Source organism: Ambystoma mexicanum, chromosome 3p (genome assembly GCF_040938575.1).
Source record: "Ambystoma mexicanum isolate Mex_15411 chromosome 3p, UKY_AmexF1_1, whole genome shotgun sequence".
In the NCBI taxonomy this organism is placed as follows: Eukaryota; Metazoa; Chordata; class Amphibia; order Caudata; family Ambystomatidae; genus Ambystoma; species Ambystoma mexicanum.
In genome coordinates, this window is record NC_090925.1 from 1,106,093,777 (window position 1) to 1,106,114,205 (window position 20,429).

General features: G+C 51.3%; 1 protein-coding gene across 2 annotated transcripts in view; it reads right to left on the minus strand.

Annotated features, from left to right (window-relative positions):
* The window catches only part of ARHGAP26 (Rho GTPase activating protein 26), a 2,838,701-nt gene that overhangs the window by 136,655 nt on the left and 2,681,617 nt on the right, over positions 1 to 20,429 (minus strand). The window contains exon 21 of one of the 2 annotated variants that reach the window (XM_069652459.1): positions 9,067 to 9,177. The exons of the other annotated variant lie outside the window; for it this stretch is intronic. Within the exon in view, the coding sequence (XP_069508560.1) occupies positions 9,067 to 9,177 (111 nt within the window). The remainder of the gene's footprint in view (positions 1 to 9,066; positions 9,178 to 20,429) is intronic. 2 annotated transcript variants of the gene reach the window in all.

Sequence of the window (20,429 nt, forward strand, 5' to 3'; positions counted from 1 at the left end):
GGCTGCCTGTCAAGCCATACCCCCTGAAGAAAACACTTTCTTCGTCCAGCCATCAAAACGCTTGTCGTCCCTATCAGGAGGGATGGTAGGGTATGACGCCTGCTTTGCTGGGGCCGTGGCAGCCTGCACCACCAAACTCTCTGGAGTGGGGTGCGTGGTCTAGTAGCAGGGGTCACTACTGGCTGGACGGTATTTTCACGGCAAAGATTTGCTCACTGCCGGGAGACTCTCCGGAGCAGTCCAACCCGCAGCCACCCTTCTTTGCAACGCCATATGGAATGGCAGTACCGGGCCAGTTGGAGGACCTTGTTCGGGATGTTCGTCAGGTCATCCTGCAGAAAGTCCACAGGTGGCACCGACCACCCCAAGTAGTCCGTGACCCTCGACATAAGGCGCCGGTACGAGGACTCGGCATGGGTGCCAGGCTCAGGCCGACAGAACTCCACCTCCGGAGAGGTGTCCAGACCACTGGCGTCGTGCAGTGACTGACGCAGGTCTTCAATCTGGCTGTGACCAGACAAAATCTCGTCAGGCACCTGCTCAGGCACCAAACCTTCCTCAGATCCCTCATCCCCCTCAGAAATAAAATCCAACGGTCGGAAAAAGGGCACAGAAAAAGGGACAAAGACATGCTTAGCCTTGGCCAGAGCCTTTCTGGGGGGTTCCACCGTGCCATGGGGTACCTCCGACAAAGCAGCCTCGAAAGGCGTCGGCAGAATCGACGTTGAGCGAAGCACCGACAACTTCGACGGCGTCGACACAGGCCTCGAGGGCAGAGCCCCGAGCGTGTCCTTCGAAGGCCTGGGCGCCGATGGCGTCGACGACTTTCTCAGAGGCGGAGCCTGGAGAGAGTCCCTCGGCGCCGCAGGCGTCGATGTCTTCCTCGAAGACTTCACAGGCTCATGCAGTCTCGAGGGCGTCGAAGACCGGGACCTCGAACGGGCATGTCTAGAGCGACCATCCTTGTCCGACCAGGACCTTGAAGGCGCCCGGTGGTCGCGACGAGTGGGGTCTGTAACACGGTCACGGCCGGCGTCCTTAGATGGTGCGAACGGACCGGAGCCCTGCGATTGAAAATTTGCCATAATCTCCTTTCGGAAGGAATCCCATTCCTCAGGAGTGGAATGCTTGTTGGGACAAGCAACTCGCCGACAGGCGTAGTCCTTGGATGAGGACGGGGAAGGCGACCTGTGACAGCGCTTCCGTGAGTGCCTCGAAGAGGCAGTGGAATGGCGAGACCGACTACTGGACCAAAACCCCCCGGACTCACGACGACGATGCAGAGAGTCGTCCCTCGAATCATCTGTCGAAAGTCCCGCGGATCGCGACTTCCGGGGCTTGGCCACCTTACCCACCGACAGCTTCTTCTTACGCTCTCACAAGGCCTTTGATGTAAGCGACTGGCAGTCGACACAGTCATCCGTATCATGGTCCTCCCCGTGGTAGCAAAGGCAAGCGCCGTGCGTGTCCGTCAACGACATCTTGGACCCGCACACCCGACACTTCTTAAAACCCGACCGCGGGGTGGAAGAAGCCGAAGACATCATTTTCAATATACAAACAAACAGGTTCAAAAAACCGAAAGAACAGGATTCAGTAGAACCGAGGCGCACCGAGATCTCCGAAGCGAACACGTTCGTGAAAAAAATGGAACTGAGGCTACGGGCGTCGTGCATCCTACTTATAACATCCGGTGACGTTGGCTCGACGGAGGCCCTCGAGGACAGCGTATCGACGTCATCGACGCCGAAAGATTTTCTGAAGCAGCACAGCTGTGGTGATTACTGTCATAGATATGGAATACGTCGGAGGACCCAATCCCCTCGAAAGTAGCTGCCTTGTAATTTGCAGTGGAAGCCAGGAGAAGAAATTCAGATCTGAAGGGACCAGATGCCCTTCTTATCCAGATTGTGGTCCACAGCTGGAGCCAATGCAGGCTTCTGCCACATCAGCCTTATAGGGTTGGCAACAACGGGACTAAATGGAAGGAGCGCCTCCCTAAGAGGATCTTTATCCACAATGTCTGTAAGGTCATTGTCGTTTTGCCTAAGCAGACTGGCCAAGCATGTCCACAGCCTTGGCAATTGAATGAATGAAGTCAAGCTTAGGTGAAGTATCTGACCCACTGGCATTATGCAAGACTAAAACCAGAGCAGTCAGAGCTTCGCATTGCTGTAGCTCTCTTTTGGAACTTCCAACCCATAAACGACAAGATGACCATTGGCACTGAAGATTTCACCCATCTTAGTGAAAAATTAGGACATGGAGACTAGACTGAAGTTCAATGAGCTGTCAGAACCGACCGACACAAGTACCAAGGCCAGGGAGGACTAAGGTGGCTCTTCGACAACCATAGGTGCGGCTGAATGGTGCTAGACTGAATCAGGTTCCAGAAGCAGGTCTGAAACTGTGCTGGCAGACCTGCTGTTACGGCACAAAGTGGTGCCTGTGTCAGCCTCAGAAGGCACAGTGGGCTCTGACTCTACCACAAACACAAAGCAGAACTAGATGCCTAAAAACTCTCCCACGGCTCCACATTGGAGGAGCAGGTGGGCAACGCTTCCTATTTCTTAAGTGGCTAGTCCTCTGAGGTATCTTCATCATCTTCTCTGGGCGGGAGTGACAGGGCATTTTGGAGGGGGGGGAAGAGTGCCATTTTAAAGAGTCGCTGGGAGAGCTGGACCTCTTGCGATCCCGCTTCTTCTTGTCCTTACAACCTCTTTCCTGAGAGTGGGGCTCCTTCTTGATGATTCCTGGAAACAGGCTTCTTGGTCAAAGGGACCATAACTGGGGACTAGACATGGGTGTGCTCTGCGCCCTTGTAGAGGAAGTGGAAATATGTAATGGCACGCTCCCAGAAGGGCTTGGAATGCATGGAATGACAGTCCTTTGTGTTGTGAACTTCTCCCAGGCAGGAAGACCCTTTGTAGGCATCAAATATGGATATCTGCCTTCTGCCATCCCTGCAGGGCTTGAAGCCTAAGGTCTTTCAGGGAGTAGGCTTGACGCAGTAAGGTTCTGCTAAAGAGCTAGTGGCATTCTTAAAGCAGCATGCTGGAAGTGCAGAAAAAACAATCCAAGGACATGGGCGCAAATGACCCTATATATGATATAACATGGTTGTCAACGATGCAGATGGAGTCGACGCAGAGCTGCACTGCACATCCTTGTGACTGATAGAAAATCCCAAAGCCAGACTGACGGGGGAGAATACATTTCTAAGATGAGAAATCTGTGAGAGGAAGGAATACATTATACAGCATCTTCTTTGCAGGTTTGGTGCAAATCTGTTAAGTAGTGTTTGCAGTATTTTGGAGCCAAAACTTGTCTATGAGAACTTTTAATGGGAACACACACTTTGGGACCCCTTTATGCTAGGACCCCTTTACCACAAATGAAAAGCACAAAACATTCCCTAAAAACTCAGATATATATTTGTTTTGGAAAAGATTTGTGGATTGAACATAGCCATGGTTACAAGCACCAGGAAAAATGTTATTTCACGGGGGCGTCTAACATAACCAAAGCTATATAATTGCTGTTACTGACATGCCGTAATCATATTCGAAATTTGTGATATCACCTGAAACACAATGTGCCCTTTGCTGCGGTACGAGAACCACTATCACGATAAGCAGACAGTGGCAAATTGAATGTGCTCTTCTTGTTGTCCCATCAAGAGTACTGCATCAGTTGTGAAGGCCTCATGAAGCTAGACAGAGACAACAGATTTGCGTTTCTTAACAAAAAGGACTTTATTTTATATGTCAGGATGGAGTAAGGCCTAACTTCTATACTAAGGTGGCATTTCACTACCTAAAGAAATTAAGAACCGTCTGTGTCAGTAAGCTCAACTTAAATGTTTGTCTGTGTCCAAAACCTATACTTGCCCTCACAACTAAAGATGAGCAATGTGTAGGGATGCCACCACCGAAAGAAACAGTTTTAAAAAAAGAAAGTTCTGAGCTTCTTCCAGCTCTGACTTGTTTCAACTTCCCCAAGTTCAAATAGTTCCACAAAAAGGCTTGGGGTTCCCTTCACCGAGTGCAACACAGTTCGAGGATATCTCAGGGTTCCGTTCCCCAAGTTCAGCAAACCTCCAGAATCTCTCGGGGGTTCCCTTACCCATGTTCAACACAGTTCAAATCTCTTGACTTTCAACAATACTACCAGCTTACCTTTATAATCCTTTTAGACTATGTACCAGTTAGCACATATGCTTTCATTCACTTCAGCACTTATACGACACAGCCTTTGTCTCTGGGCTCATTCCCAAGTATGGCTGCTCGGTCTAGGCGCAGTTGTCGGACCACGCGGTCCACCCATTACAGGTTCACGCAACCGATAACCCATGGTACTTTGTGATTCTCTTAGTTTTCCTTGACCAACACATGTTTTCCACCTTGTACCAGTGTCAGTACTCAACATGTGATGTGGTTTCTCATTGGCAGTCTTTTAGCTTTGCCACACCTTGTATTCACTTTCTTCTGTGGTGTACATCCTCTTCCACCACCTTGCTCATTCAAGTTCAGCAACTTGTCTTTCACACTTGCTTTTCACTTAGTTCATAAGTATTCATTACAGGCTTGCACTTTGTTCATCACATGTTTCTCAGCAGGTTTCACTGCTTTCACAATAACACATCATTCGCGTTTTGACTTGTGCTGTAATTTCACATTATTTCCATATCTTCTCTTCAGTTCGGTATTCAATATATGCGTTTGTATTTCCCAAACCACTTGGTAACTTGTTCATGATTCACTGTTCTTTCATTCAGGCTTCAAACCTCATTCTTATAAGCTTTTGTTCTACCGTTAACTTTAAATGTCCACTTTCTGCCCCTGCAGTGCCCCAGTCCTAGTGTTTCCTGTCTCGCACTCACCAGCACTGGTCTGTTCCTCCGGGTGTCTTCCTTCGGTTCGCCATCTTCCTCTTCACTCCAGTTTACATGTTGGTAGCTCCAGCGAGCATTGCTCGCTTTCGGGAAACTTTCCTGAAGCATCCTGCAGCGGTTGGGAGGTTTCTGTGTTCCCCAGCTCCAGCTGGGAACATTCGCCTCAGGCAGTTGCTGGAGCTCTGGTTTTGGCACTGCCCACTCGGGTCGCGGCACCTCTCGCACCTCCTGGCAATCCTCTGACAGTCCTGCTCCTCACCTTGCAGCTACTAATTTGTCTCCAGGCAGGTTCCCCCTTCCAGTCTGCTGGGCCTTCCTTTTAAGCATCTGTGGCCTTTCAATTGGTTGCAGATGCAAGTACTTTGCCTGAACACAATTTTAACAATTAACTGGACATGCCTAACCCTCCATAGGCATCTTCTTCATCTCAGTACCATAGCAGTAAAATTGACTAGAAGTGTGCATTACGCCTAGTTTCCTCTAACTCATCCCAGTCTTAAAGGCATGTGATTGGTAGGACTCATTCTCCTATGGGAAAGGGATACCATGCCTCACCTGAAGACATCCTCTCCCCACTCCCTGAGGTCCCCTCCACCCAGGTGATCCTCCTTTGCATATGCACCCCCAGGGGTAGGTTCCAACGGCGATGCCCTTTCCCTGGCCACCTGAGAGGACGATACAAAGGGAGTAAATGGGAGGATGCCCTCAGGTTCCTCACATAGTATTATATTTCCAAAAACTGTGCCCAAATTTCAGATTTGCAGTGACACTGGGAAATAGTACACTGTGTTAATTAATAGCTTTAAACTACACTGTATCCACAGAAACGATAAATACATTAATAACAATATATTAAAAAAACACATGACACTCATTTGTGCTGACTTTATATGTTGACAAAATAACACTGGTGGAGAGGATTGAAACCTTGTGCCCAATGGATTATGGGTTTCACTAAGCTGATGGAGGGTTCACCAGAATAGAACTTTGTTTCCAAATAAATTCCTGGTACACCAAGCAACTGCTTACCATTGCCCACCAATGTTTCATGGAACCACAGGAACTTGAACGCCTATGTGCCTGAAATTACATCTAAATCACACTTTCCTTCTTTTCGAAGTGTGTTTGTGGCCAGGGAATGCAGTGCTTCCACCCTCCCTCACTGAAGGACAAGACATGGATATGACGTTGTTTCACAGTCTATCATTTGATAGCCAACAATCTTATAGATTCAGTTTGGGTGAGTCGACCAAATAAACACACACAAATATGTGGGAGGGGGAGTGAGGTAGGAAGGGGAAAAAGGTTGTATTAAGGGCAAACAAATTGAGTTTACCAAACTGTAGACTATCAAACGATAGTCTATGTAATCACGTATAACTGGTTAATTGAAAAAAACTGTGGAGTGAAAAACTGCGTTTAGCGTGTATTGGAGATAAATGGGACCCAAAATAGTGCCCAGATGTGTTGGTGCGATGGCCGATAAAAAAGAATGATGTGTATACATGTCACTCTGAAGTACAGTATATGTCAACTTATCCCTTGTTCTCTGTACGCTATGCAACTATTCCAAGTCACCAAGGAGGTCAACGACCTAAAAAGAGGAATAACAATATTGAACACTCAAGTTCCTTTATGAGATTACAGAACTCGGAAGTGACCTGCAACATCCTGTATACATTCAGTAGGGGGTAAGGTAGTCGTTAAAATACATGCTCACACCATCAATCCGTTAAATATTTGGCATCATTCTTTGATGCAAGAGATCTTTCAGTTGTTGATATTTTGAATAAATGTAAACTATGTACTTTTGGAAAAAAAACAATTTTGGGTGTGGTTGAATACTCATATAAAAAAAGTTATAAGAACATGTGACAGAGTTATATTTGCTGAACAGATGGTCAAGCTTGACCTTCAATATAGTCGCTTCTGTTTCTTGCCAGTTATTCTTTTTTTTTATAAAAAACAAGGTTTTACAGTCTCTGTGGTATGGTGCTCAATTTTTACAATTGAAGCCGAATTCATGGCATTGTCTTAAGGGCCGGCTATGGAGGACATTTTAGCCCTCCCTAAATGGCTGACTAGTGTGACAATGAGATATGAAATAGGACTTAGCTCCTTTGTTGCAAAGATTAATTGGCAAACATTTTTTTGTTTCAATAGATTGGGGACATTACCTCTAATTCACTATTTGCCTCTCTGATACCTCTGGTCCTCTGTGATGATTCTAATGTCTTAATGACGTGGGTAAATAATTGTGATCCAATTTTGTGTGATGCTAATGTGACGAGACAGTTGCGGATTCTTAACCAATTGGCGGAGAGGAAGCGTCTCTGGGATTACGATTGGTGCACCACTAGAGATTCATTGAGCAGTTATAGTCTACTGCGAAAGAGAAGAAAAGAAATGCTGTACCAGTGTATTTAATAGGATGCCCCTGCAGGAGTATTCGGAACACATTTACAAGGACTAGATCAAATTTGCCCTGTAGACGCGAAATCATTGGAATTAGACAGAAGATACCCTATGAGCTTAGGCTCTGTAGACTATGTCATTCTAGCAATCATGTAGAGACAATGGAACACAGGCTTATAGAATGTACCGCACCACATGATCTTAGATATCCCTTTATTGGCCGTTTTGTATAGGATATCCCAGTGTTATACACCAACAACATTTCATTTCGTATTCTTAGTGGACAACAGATATCTTTGGTCATTGCGGATTCACATTTTATTAGTGTCATCCTGGGATTTATTTTAATATGATGCATGTATGATTGTTTAATGAAATTCTATCTTGATTCTGTAATGTGTTGAAAAATGTGTATTCATTTATCATTTGGTTTTTTATAAGATTAGTGTAAAATGTTTGCTATACAACCATAACACACAATAAATTAAAAAAAACAATGTGGGACATGTGATGTGTTGTACATGTATAATTCAAGCAGTTTAATAAGCAGCCCCTTGTGTAATAACTGTGAATTGCCAGTGACGTTACTTTCAGAAGAAATTCATTTTAATAGCTAGTCATTTAGTTTTAAGGTTGCTAAAACAAGAGAGGGCAAGATAGCAAATGACGAATCCTAGCAGGACAAGTTGAACGTTGGTCAATGTACAACTCATCAAGAAAGGGCTCAGAATCCGCAAACCCCCCTGCCCCCACATGACTAACTCTTCCATGCATTTTATAGTAGTTTGGGGTCAAAGAACAAGTGTATTGAACTGACATAGCAAATCACCCATAGTATTCCATTTAATTTGTTCTCTCAAATGTGATTTGTGAACTAGTGGGTTCCAAAGGGAGAATCGAACATTAGTGTAAACAAAACCATCTTTTTAATTGGCATTATTGCCTAGCCGAATTGCAAAAGCATAAGAACTGCCTTATAGCCGACAATGCTTTTAAGATATTTGCTACTGTATCATACTCATACAGAGCCACATAGTATGTGATATTATGACGTGAACCATGTGCCCTAGGAACACAAAGGAGAAGTGAGATGTAGGGCAAGCAAAACACAGCCCACAGTTATAGTTTCAAAATAGGACTATTTAAATAGAGCTTTGTAGTGGATGACCACTTCATCAAGCGGAGAATGTTCACTTCTGCCATTCAATGCGGGAGGGCACGGTCATTGGTCAATTAATGACCAGAACATTTGCCAGGGAACAGGTAGAGACCAAAGAGAATATGCAGCTGTAAGTCACAAAATAAAATGTCCAACGGACCAAAGTGTCCCCATCTTCTAGGATGCGAGAGGCAAATCGGTCGGGCATTCTTACCCACTTCTCCATGTAACCAAGTTTGCTAAATTTACTTTAAAATAGGGTCTAATGGAGGACGCTCCTGCTGGGGCCTGCGTTGCCTTCCTGCAGCACTCTTTGGTCAGCATATAGAGCAGTTCAGTACCGGGTCATTTAGCCTAGCCGGCTTCTGCGATACACACATGTAATGCGCCCCCACTTACCATGACGGATGCATATGCCATTGCAAGCGTGTGACACGGAACTGAAACTCATCTAGACGAACAAACACAGTGCTTTACCAACCCATAGAGGGCTCCAATCTACTGCACCCCACACACAAAGATGGCAATCACGTCTGGCTTGTGGAGAATCAAAAAACAGACACATAAACCAAAAAAAGAAATGTTCAACGTGACAGACCTGATGGGGGATGAGTCACTGGACGTCGACGAAGTGGGCATGGGGCTGGTCGCTGCAGAGAACAGAGGCCATGAGGGCGAGAGAGGCGGTGGAGGACTTGGGTTCAAAGGGCTGAAAAAACAGAACCAAAAACAACTGGGTCAACTTGCGGAAAAATGGGACGAACAAAACAGGACGTTAAACAACAAATAACAAGATGGCAGCTGCAGGAAATGTTTAACAGACGATATCAAGTAGGAAACACTTAGTGACCCCAGACAATGACACCAGGGCAACGTTTTTCATAAATAAACGATAGTCTTGCAACTAAGGCGGCCTCATTTGTCTGGCGTTGAGTAACTCGGCGCGGCACTTCAGGCTGTGATAAACCTGTTGCTCGACCCTGTTCCGCGCACACACACGGATGTGTCTGCAATTTGGGTTACTTATCTCCTGTCGATCATATTTCAGCCCAACAATGATGTCCGTTGACAGCCATTTCATCCAACTCATTTCTTTCCATTAGGAAAAAGCATAAAAGGCTGTTCTCTGGGCTGCAATCAACAGGCCTCAGACAGCAGTTTCCTATTTCACTGCCAGCTCAATGGGCCTTGTAAATCTTGGGGCCGGACGCCTGGAGGAGTTTATGATGAGGGTTTTGATGCTGCTCCATGAGAGGATGTGAAATAAGAGTTCACGCCCAAGAAAGGCAAGAAGTGCTGTACGGAGCCGCACTTCTGGTCAATGGCGCGGCTTCGGTGCACCCTTCACCAGGTGACGCACGAGACAGGGCAGGCTATGGAGCGGCTCATTCCTAAGGTCCTGTAGTAAGTCAGCTAAGGGGAGACTTTCAGGCCGATTCATGGAATTAATGTGCGCCGAAAATTCCGGCGCAGAGGTGCCAAAACGTGCGATTCGCGGTAAAAGTGCGAAAATCGCAGTGCAACTGCGAAAATCACAGGGAAACCAGCGCACATCGATTCATGGAAGTCCGTGCGCGAGAAAAATATTGGATGTGCGCTGAAAAAGTGCGCGGCGCACGCCGGCGCACAGGTCATCCAACGGCGTGCGCCACAGCCGCTGCGAAATCGCACATAGCGCGGCACACATTACAAAAGTAGGCGGAACACGGGGCGTAACACTCGGAATGGGGAACAACGCGTGAAAATATGGGCGTCACGGGGGAAGTACAGGAGGCAAGTGCGCGGAACGCCCACACGCTCGCCTACAACTCGTATTCATGGAATCGAATAGGGCAAACCAGCGCACGGTCAAAGACACGCACAGGGCCAAACAAGTACGCCACAAGAAAGCAGGCGGTAGCGTCCCTGCGCCTGAAATAAATGTGCGCCAAAACGTGCGCTAACAAAAAGCACCCATATACAGCTATGATGAATGATCCATACTGTGGCCCTCTAGGACAAATGAGGTGCAAAGGGGTACAGACAAACACGGACACCCGCTGTGTGAAAAATAGCATGTGCGTGTATTACGGGGTTCGCAGGAAGTTCCACATGCGATTGCCCTGGGTATGTGTATTTCGGGGTGCGCAGGAAGTTTCACACGCGAATTTGCAGGGTACGTGTATTTCGGTGTGCGCGTGAAGTTCCACATGCAATTTCAGCAGGGTACCTGTACTCCGGGTGCGCGGGAAATTCCACACGCGAATCCAGCAGCCTACATGTATTTCGGGGGTGCCGGGGAGTCCCACACGTGAATTGGCCGTGTGTGGCCTCCCAGCTGTTCCCTCTACACCCTCCACGGCCCCTGCAGGTGGCCCACACCACAGGGGACTACCCTGCACCCCTGCACATGTCTCGCAGGCAGCCCATCCACCATGGCCATGCCCCCCAGCCAACCCGCATGTCACCTTGCACTACTGCCCACCAACGCATGTCTCCCAGCACCCCCACCCCCCAGCATCCAGGGGCACCCTCCACCAGGACTCCACTCATGTCCCCCTGCACCCCCACCCCCCAGCATCCAGGGGCACCCTCCACCAGACCCCCACTCCTGTTTCCCTGCACCCCCACCCCCCAGCACTGTAGGGCCCCCTCCACCAGGCCCCCACTCCTGTCTCCCTGCACCCCCACCCCCCAGCACTGTAGGGCCCCCTCCACCAGGCCCCCACTCCAGTTTCCCAGCACCCACACCCCCCAGCATCCATGGGCACCCTCCACCAGGACCCCACTCCTGTCTCCCTGCACCCCCACCCCCCTGAATCCAGGGGCACCCTCCACCAGGCCCCCACTCATGTCTCCCAGCACCCCCACCCCCCAGCAGTGCTGGGCACCCTCCACCAGGCCCCCACTCCTGTCTCCCTACACCCCCACCCCAGCACTGTGGGGCACCCTCCACCAGGCCCCCACTCATGTCTCCCACCCCCCCACCCCCCGCAGTGTGTTTTGCCTGGGTACGTGTATTTCAGGGGTGCGCGGGTAGTCTTACACTCGATTTCATCAGGGTACGTGTATTATGGGTCTGCGTGAACTTCCACACGCGATATCAGCAGGGTACGTGTATTACGGGGTTCGCGGGAAGTTCCACACGCGATTGCCCTGGGTACGTGTATTTCGGGGTGCACGGGAAGTTTCACACGCGAATTTGCAGGGTACGTGTATTTCGGTGTGCGCGTGAAGTTCCACGCGCGACTGGGCCTGTGAGAGTGGGGTACGTGTATTCCAGAGGTCGGCGGGAATATTTACTCGCGACTGGGCCTGGGAGAGCACGTTACGTGAATTCCTGGGGTGGGTGGGAAGATTTACACGGTCGCCTACAACGCGCCAAAAAAAAGGTCCAATCCGGAAACACGTACGCCAGCATGAAGCAGGCGCACGTCCCGCACAGCATAAAAGAGTGCGCAAACAACAAACAAGCTCAGACGCCAGGATGAATATACCGTTCCTAGCAGCAGTGGCCGTGGGATACCGCAGGAGGAGGAGGATAGTCAGGGGCAGCATCTTCACACCCAGAACCAGCCTATTTGGTATGCCTGATGACCAGATGTATGGGAGGTACAGGTTTCCACCACACATAATAATCGACCTGGTCAGTGAGTGGGAGGATGAGCTCACATCACCCACCCTGTGCTCCCAAGCACTCAGCCCCCTGGAAAAGGTCCTCAATGTACTGCACTTCTTGGCTACCGGATCATTTCAGCGGACAAGTGCCATAGTGGGGGGGGGGGGGTGTCACAGGCCACGCAGTCACGGTGCCTACACCAGGTGTTGGCCATCATCACTGCACGCCCATCAGTCCGCAGGCACATATACCTGCCCAGAACACCTGCGGAAAGGCAGGCTGTCAGCCAGGATTTCTACAGGGTGGCACAATTCCCCAAAGTTCTAGGTGCCATTGATTGCACCGATGTGGCTCAACATCCCCCCAGGGCATCTGAGCACATCTATAGAAACCGCCAGCACTAGCCTTCCATCAACGTCCAGGTAGTATGTGATGCCAAGGGAATCATCACCTCAGTATATGCCAACTATCCAGGGTCCACCCACGACAGCTTCATTTACAGGATGTCAACCCTAAACCGGGACATGGAAGCTTGGCGATGCATGGCTCCTTGGTGAGTATAAATGCCACAGCACACGCATGCATGACAGATACAGAATAATGTCACTACCCCACTAATGATCCCCATCACCACCTCCCCAGGGGACAGTGCCTACCCTCTGAGCACCCACATGATGACGCCAATTCGGAACCCCATCAAGCCTCCCGAGGTAAGATACAACACAGCCCATATTGCAACCCGGGGCATAGTGGAGCGCACATTCGGAGTGCTCAAGTCACGCTTTCGCTCCCTTAACCGTTCTGGCGGGCAGCTGTTATACGCTCCCCCAGTAGTGTGCAGGATCATAGTGACAGCATGTGTCCTGCACAATGTTGCAACACGCCAGGGCCTGGCTGTGGACATGGTGGTGCCCCCACATCCCCAACCACATGCACGCCCACTGCGCCTGGGAGGGGAAAGGGCACAGGGTGAGGCAGCCCGTACGCAGCTGGTGGCTAATTACTTCACATAGAAATCACACCCCTGTGGAGTGCACGCAGCCCTGGCACATACCATCTGACAATCAATGATGACTCAATCTGAAAATTCTGATGAATTAAGGGACAGTCAACTGTCAGAACCATAGCAGCCTGAGATTTTTCACCTGGAAGTGTCACAATGTGTGCATCCCTACCTACACAAACACCACCAATGCAGTGTCATCAAAAGACACACTTCTATGCTGCAAAAATGAATACCCACTTGCAAAATACAACATGAGAACAGTGCCATGTCACCCAACCCCTCCCCGGCACCGCCACACAATACACCATGGCATGTCATGCTATGTGAGAGCAAACAAATTAATCCCCACAACATGACACAAGTGTCACCAACTACAGTGTCCCTAATGGAAAATGGCCACACATGAAATGCTCACAGTAATGCAGGACCAACAACACACATTACCAAATATTTACCAATAATACTAATCACCTACGCAACCTCCAACCGACCATAAACATGACAGTACGGACTTTAAAAATTGGTAGCCTCACTACCTGATAATGCCAGCACTTGGAACACTTCCAACTGTACAGTGTTAGCGCCACGCAAAAGTGTAGGTGCACTGCTTACAACATGGACTCCATTTCCAAAGTAGACCTCCTTGTGAAGACGTGAGAAATGTACCTGCAAATTAGGATGAGATGGATGCAGAGGCACATTTCAATACACCATGCAGTGTACAATACAACAACAATATGCACTAGGAATGTATACATAGTATTGACTACAGACTGCCCACACATCAAATGGGAGTCCAACGTCACTGTGTAAGTCAATGTCACTTGGGCACACCCTTTGCAAGCCCATGGAAACGGGAAGCAGGAGGGGTGTGTGTCACACAAACCCAAGCATCTGACCCAAATTCAGGACAAGCCTGCATGTGCCCAGCCACAATACAGCGTATGCCCACGGGAGCCACACAAGGCAACACACTGTCCAAAAAATCAAAAATCAAAAAACAAAACTCAAAAATGGCCATGAATGGGCCAGGGGGGTTGGTGGAGGCCACCCAGGAGGTCCAAGGACAGGGTGCACACCAAAACCCACTTGTGTGGATCTTGCAAAAAAAAAAACACCTCCATGGGCTCATGGCCTGCACGGCTACCCTATTGTGGGAGAATCGCTGCTGTCGCTCTCCTCACCCTCTGCAGCTGCATCAGGAGGTGGTGGCACTATGGGAGGCAGCCCACGCAAAGCCCTAGTCTGGTCCTCCATGGCAGCAAGCATGCGGGTGTGGAAGATCTGGTTCTGGAGGATAATCGTGCGGAGGTCCCCATGCAACAACTCACGGGATGCCCGGACCTCCTCCCTAGTTGCCTGCATCTCAGCTGAGAGCGTACGTGTGAGCCGCTCCAGCTGCTGTTCTGGCCTCGTGTTAGCTGAAGCCTCAAGCTCAACCAGAGTTACCCTGAGCTGACGGAGTTCCACCCTCAGGGCTTCCCTGTGGCCCTGGGACTCAATAGAAATGGCTTCCCGCAGAGTCTCCAGTGCCGCCCGCCTGTCCCTGTTGGACGCCAACATGTCCTCCCTGTGTGACTGCCAAATGGAGTCGGTTGCCTGCTGTAGTTGTTCAATCAGCCTTTCTTGGGGGACAATGGAAGTGGCCACCCTATCCATGGCCTGAGCCATCATCTCAGTTGATGCTGCCTGTTGGTTTGCCATACCGTATATGGATTGCTCCCATGCGGTATTGCCAGGTGGCGTACGGCCACCGCGTCGGCGGGCACCACACCTGTCTGGGGCAAGACGAACTGCGCCTTGCTGTGCCGGCACTGCCTGAGGCTGCAGGACTGCATTCCCCCTCTGATCTGCTGGCCCAGGAACAGGATCAGATGTAGCGGAGTGTGACCCTGCATCCGTAACCACCAAAGGCGGACCTACCAACACTGACATACCCATTGAGGGTTCTACCCCTGGTGCAGGTGGGTTGGACAGTACAGAATCCCTCCCAGAAACACTTACCTGCGACGGCACATAGGTCTCATCATCCGAATCGACACCTGAATAGAGCTCGGGGGAGGTGCACCCAGAGACACCCCTTGAGATGATGGTCTGCAGCAAGTGTGGGTTCTCACCCACCACCACACCACCACGTCCCTCACTGGTGCCCGGTCGGGCCTGAGACCCCTCCTGGGTCTGCACCATCTCCACAACCCCAGCAGTATCAAGTGCGTCATCCCCTGCAAAGACATGAAAGAAAAGAAATGGGAACAGGCATTAGCACCATGGCACACAATTAGGGCTGAGAAGCAACAGAAACAGTACTTCATTGACACATGTCCCACATGACTATAACCCTCCCATGCATGCACTGTCACTGCGTATGAAGGGGAGGCAAAAGGCACACATTGATGACACCAAGATGGAAGACCAACAAATTTGCTGCATGCTGGCTAGCAGTGCCATCACACATTGGCCTGTGATTGGCATGTCCAATACACATACATGACACATGCCATCACACAGATGGCATGTATCCTAGCCATGTCACACATGTGACAATAGGACTGACAAATGCCTAGTGAAAGTGATGGAATGCAGACAATCAGCCTGAATGAACACAGAATAATATGCAACTATGTTGTGGCAAGATGACACTTCAAGGGCAACTGGCGTGAGGTTGGGCTGAATGTCTACTGTTGCCAGGAGGGATACTGCAACACCCAAATCCTGGTGCGCAGAATGTATTGGATGAAGCACATAGGTGACCCAAACCACTCAGGCACACACCCCCTCACCTGGTACTCAATCAGAAGCACTCACACACACACCATGCACATGGATGACACACACAAGCATGTGCACTCACCGGACAATGCCTCGTAATCTGGCAGGTCTCCCACGCCTTGGATCTGTTCCTCCGTGACGTAGGTCCCAGCAACATACTCATGTGGAGTGAGTTCTATGTCCTCTGCTGGAGACCCACCTCCAGTCACTAGAGTTGCGCCATGACTTGAGGCCAGCTTTTTCTTTGCTCTGCGCTTCAGGTCATTCCAGCGCCTGTAGCAATCATTAGATGTGCGCCTCACAAATCCAAGGGCACTTATGAGGTCCGCGATGGTCTGCCAGTGTGCCTGACGTTGTGCAGGTGTGGTCTTGCATCCTGCAGTAATCACCATTTCGCTGTCATGTGCGGGCACATACTCCACTAGTGCATCAAGTTCGGCCTGATTGAAGCTGGGCTTCCTTGGTGGGCCGGACTGTGTAGCCGTGTCTGGGGCATCAGCCTGTACTGGACGAGCACTCTTCCTCTTCCGCTTGGAAGGTGGTGGTGATACTGAGTGTCCTACGCCGCTCTGGACACTAGGGGCAGGAGCCCCGGTGGACTGTGGACTAGGAGTGTGGGAATGAACACTCACCATGGGACTTGGTGCAGGCATTAGCTGAAGTGTGATGTAGTCAGGGGGAACGTCAGCAGGATGGACTAGGACCGACACTGTACTGGCTGGGAGACTCAGAGCTGGGGTGGATGGAGCCGCAGCTGCCCCTGCAGCCTTCCCACCCTGCCTACTCTGGACAGCAGATGACATAGCTTCCCCTGATCCACGTGGGCTGGTGACACCAACGTTCACCGCCACACGTGGCCTAGACCTGCTGACCTGGAAGTCAGCCATGGAGTCACCCTGTGCCAGCTCTGGTGCCACAATGGGCTGGTCCAACAAGGGCTGAGCAGGGATGGTATCAGCCACGTTACCCTCAACCGGGGGGGTGGGGGGGCATGGGTGTGCCTGACTGGTCACCCACACATGGGGGGCTAGGGGCACCCTGCAAGTCCCGGCCACGTCCCCTGCCATATCCACCACGGCCACCTCTTGTGGCTCGCCCATCTTTGCCACCCTTACCGCGTGCTCGCCTCCCAACCATGGCACTGATGTTGTTGTGTGTATGGGAGTTGCAGTAAACTATTGTCCTGGGCAATTGGGGGTCAAAGGGGTAGGGTACTAGATGGAATTCGTACCCTAGTGCTCTTGCAAGGCTGTATGTGACCCCTGGGGGAAGATGACGGGTCATGCAACGCACAGGCACCCCGAAAAAGGGAGATAATGTGCACGCAACCCCTCCTAGACCACGTGCGTGGAAAAATAAACCTGCACTACGCTGTGGCACCCAGAAACACAAAAATGAACATTTGAGTGTCACACGCAGCCTAGACTGACCTCTGAAGGGGTAGGCAACACACGGGGCAAGCACAGATGTCAAATACATGCGCGACTCACCGTCTGCCAGGGAAAATCGCGTGAAAAATACACGCGTGTGCGCTTTGGCAACACCCCCGCCAAAAGAAGAATTGTACGCTGTCTGAGGAGACAGGACAACAGGAGAAGTGAACGCTGTTTGAGGAAACAGACCCAGGAAAAAGAGAAAAAGCTGTCAGAGGTAACAGGGAGTACGAACTTGGAACGCTGTGAAGTAAATCGCGTGTGAACCGACAAGAAGTACAGATTTCACCCACTCGCTCTCCACGAAAAGTACGTACAAGGAAATGGCGTTCTACACGTACCTTTTAAACATGCCCACACGTCCAGCGTCACTTCCGCGTGTACGTGCTAAGGCCCCATCCTCCAATTACACGAGCTGACACTCTGACGTGCAGTCATTGGACATATAACATGCACCCATGTACAGGGAAACGCCCGCGCACGCACGTCACAGATGCGCATACGCGCTGGTGGCCTTTGGGCCAATGAATTCGCGTACGTGTGCTGACGCGCTTACGCGCTAAGGCCCTTTCCTCGAATTACACGCAGACGTGCTGGATTTTCACGTGCCAAATCACTCCGTATCAAGCTGGCCACGCGTAAGCACACAGAAGACCACGCTCCTGCCCAGAAGGCCGAATTACTGCCCCCCAGAGTCCCGAGCACGCTCCCACCTGCCACCTGCTGCTGCCTGATTGCCTGCTGCCCACGTGCCCTGCCATTTGCTGCCTGCACATCAGCCAGGGGTGCTGTTGCTGTGACCACCCCTGCTGGAACCAAAGACTCCCGACTGGGATTCCATCGCTCCACAGACCAGCCCCAGGACCCAGTTGCCCACCCACTCCTGCCTCTGGGGTTGTCATGTCGGGCACTGCAACATCTGGCACCACTGACAACCCTCGGCCAGAGAGGCAGAGGGGCACCAGCTTCACTGCCACCGAAGTTGGTGTCCTGGTGGAGCAAGTCCTGGGGCAGTATGATGCCCTCTTCGGAAGTTTGCGCGCCGACAAGGAAGGACGGACTCGGATCTGGACGGACACCGTGACTGCCATCAACGCGAAGGGGGTGGCAGTCTGACTATTCCATCATGTCAAGAAGCGCCAGGACGACTTCAGGTCCAGGACCCTCAACAAGGCCCGGCGCCTCTTGAAGGCAGCGGATGCTAAGGGGCGCCGGGGCCACTTGTCGGACGATCAGATGAGGGTCCTGGAACGCATATTCCCAGCGCTCCACGTCCAGGTCCTTGAGAGGCAGACCCGTCTGGAGTCGAGCGGTAAGTGTACATGCATCATGATTGTGAGCTGTGCGTGTGGTGATGTGCCAGTAGTGTGCAGGTTGCACATGTGTTTTTATGGGGCCAAGTATGGGGGGGGGAGTACAGGGCCATGAGGCTAACACATGCGAGGGCTGTCATGTGTGAGACATGGATGGTGCTTGTGTGTGTAGGCTTGCATGCCAAATGCAGTTGTGTGGGCACACATGTTTGGATGAATGTGTATGTAAGTAGGCATGTTCGTGATGTCACACATGGATGTTGTTTTCAGCTGCATGTATCAGCACTGTGTACATGTGCATGTGTGTGTATTTGACAGGGGTGCAACAGTGATGCAACATGGATGCATGTGACAGCGGGATGTGGAAGCCTGATTGGCAGATGTGACATGGATGCCAATCTGAACACTGCGACAGTTGGCCGAGGTGTACACATGCATGCAAGTGTGGTTGTGTGTGTGCATGTGTAGTGCACTCCCTGTGTTGCATGTGATGTCTGGCTCACCTTTGCCTGCTCATGCTGTTGTATGTGTATGGATGGTGCTGGCTGTTGCGATATGGCTGTGGTATGGCTCATGTGTGCGAGTTGAAATGACATGTGTGTTGGCGATTGTGATGCCATGTCTGAGGTTTGCCAATGCCACTCATGTACAACTGTCATGTGTGTATGTGTCCACTTTACAGTGCCCTGATGCCTGTGTTTTATTTCTCCCTGTCTGCAGCGTCAACTGATGAAGAGGGCGGAGAAGGTGCTGTGGAGCACAGCGGCGGGGATCGCACCGCCAGCCGGAGAGGCAAGGCCCGGCTCCCCTCCCAGGTTGTGATCTCATCAGGGAGTGAGGAGTCCGGTGCCGCGTCCCAGGCCGCAGCTGCCGGGGGGAGGTCCAAGAGGCAGAGGTCGGAGTTGGACTCCTCGGCAGCAGAAGGGGCAGCTGGGACCCCACAGGGCCCAACGGGGGAAGATGGCACGGAGTCATCCAGGTTGGTGGGGGGTTTGGTGGAGGAGGAGGCCGTGCAAGTGACAGAGACAGGGTCTGGAGGTGGGGATTCCACTGGTGCTAGTGGTGCAGTGCAGGACCAGGGACAGGAGGCAGCACAGGCCGCTGCGGAGGTGCCTGTGTGCAATCCTGTCCCTGATCCTGTCACTGCATCATCTTGCACCAGCAGGGATGCCTACGTCCAGACCCGTTTTCAGGCAGGGGATGAGCTCACAACAACTGGCCTTCCTCTGCCTGCGGACTTGGCTATCCAGGTACGGGTTGAGCCTGTCCTGACTGGTGTGGCGTTGCGTCAACGGGCCATGCGAGGTGACCTGCAGTCTTTTCATGAGGAGACTGCACGTCATCTCGAATGGCTCGTTGACCGCGTCGGCCTACTGGGACAGGTCACCCAGGCCGGATTCCTCCGTTTGCTGCAGCTTGCTCCGACCCCCTCCTCAACTGAACACCCTATGCGCCAGTCGTCCTCCGTGCCATCTTCCCACCCATTTGTCACCTGGGTGTCCTGTGGAGCTGCCTTTGATGGAGCGGCCAGGCTGGTGGAGGAGGCATCCCTGCCACAGTCGGGAGTCGGACGTCCAGCAGGGGTGGCCACATCAACGACTGCACCCCAGCCGGTGGAGGATGTGCAGGCAGCAGGAGCCAGGGCACGGGCACAGGCACAGCAGCAGCAGCAGCGAGGTGGGAGCCATGATGGCTTGGGGCGTTCGACATCGGCGGGGCAGGCATCGGCCGGAGGGCAGGAGGACCCAGGACGGGAAGTGTCTTCCGTGTGGCAGCGGTTGGGCCACGCCATAGATGCGGAGCGGCAGCGAGCGGAAGAGGCACGGCTCACGATGGTCAGGG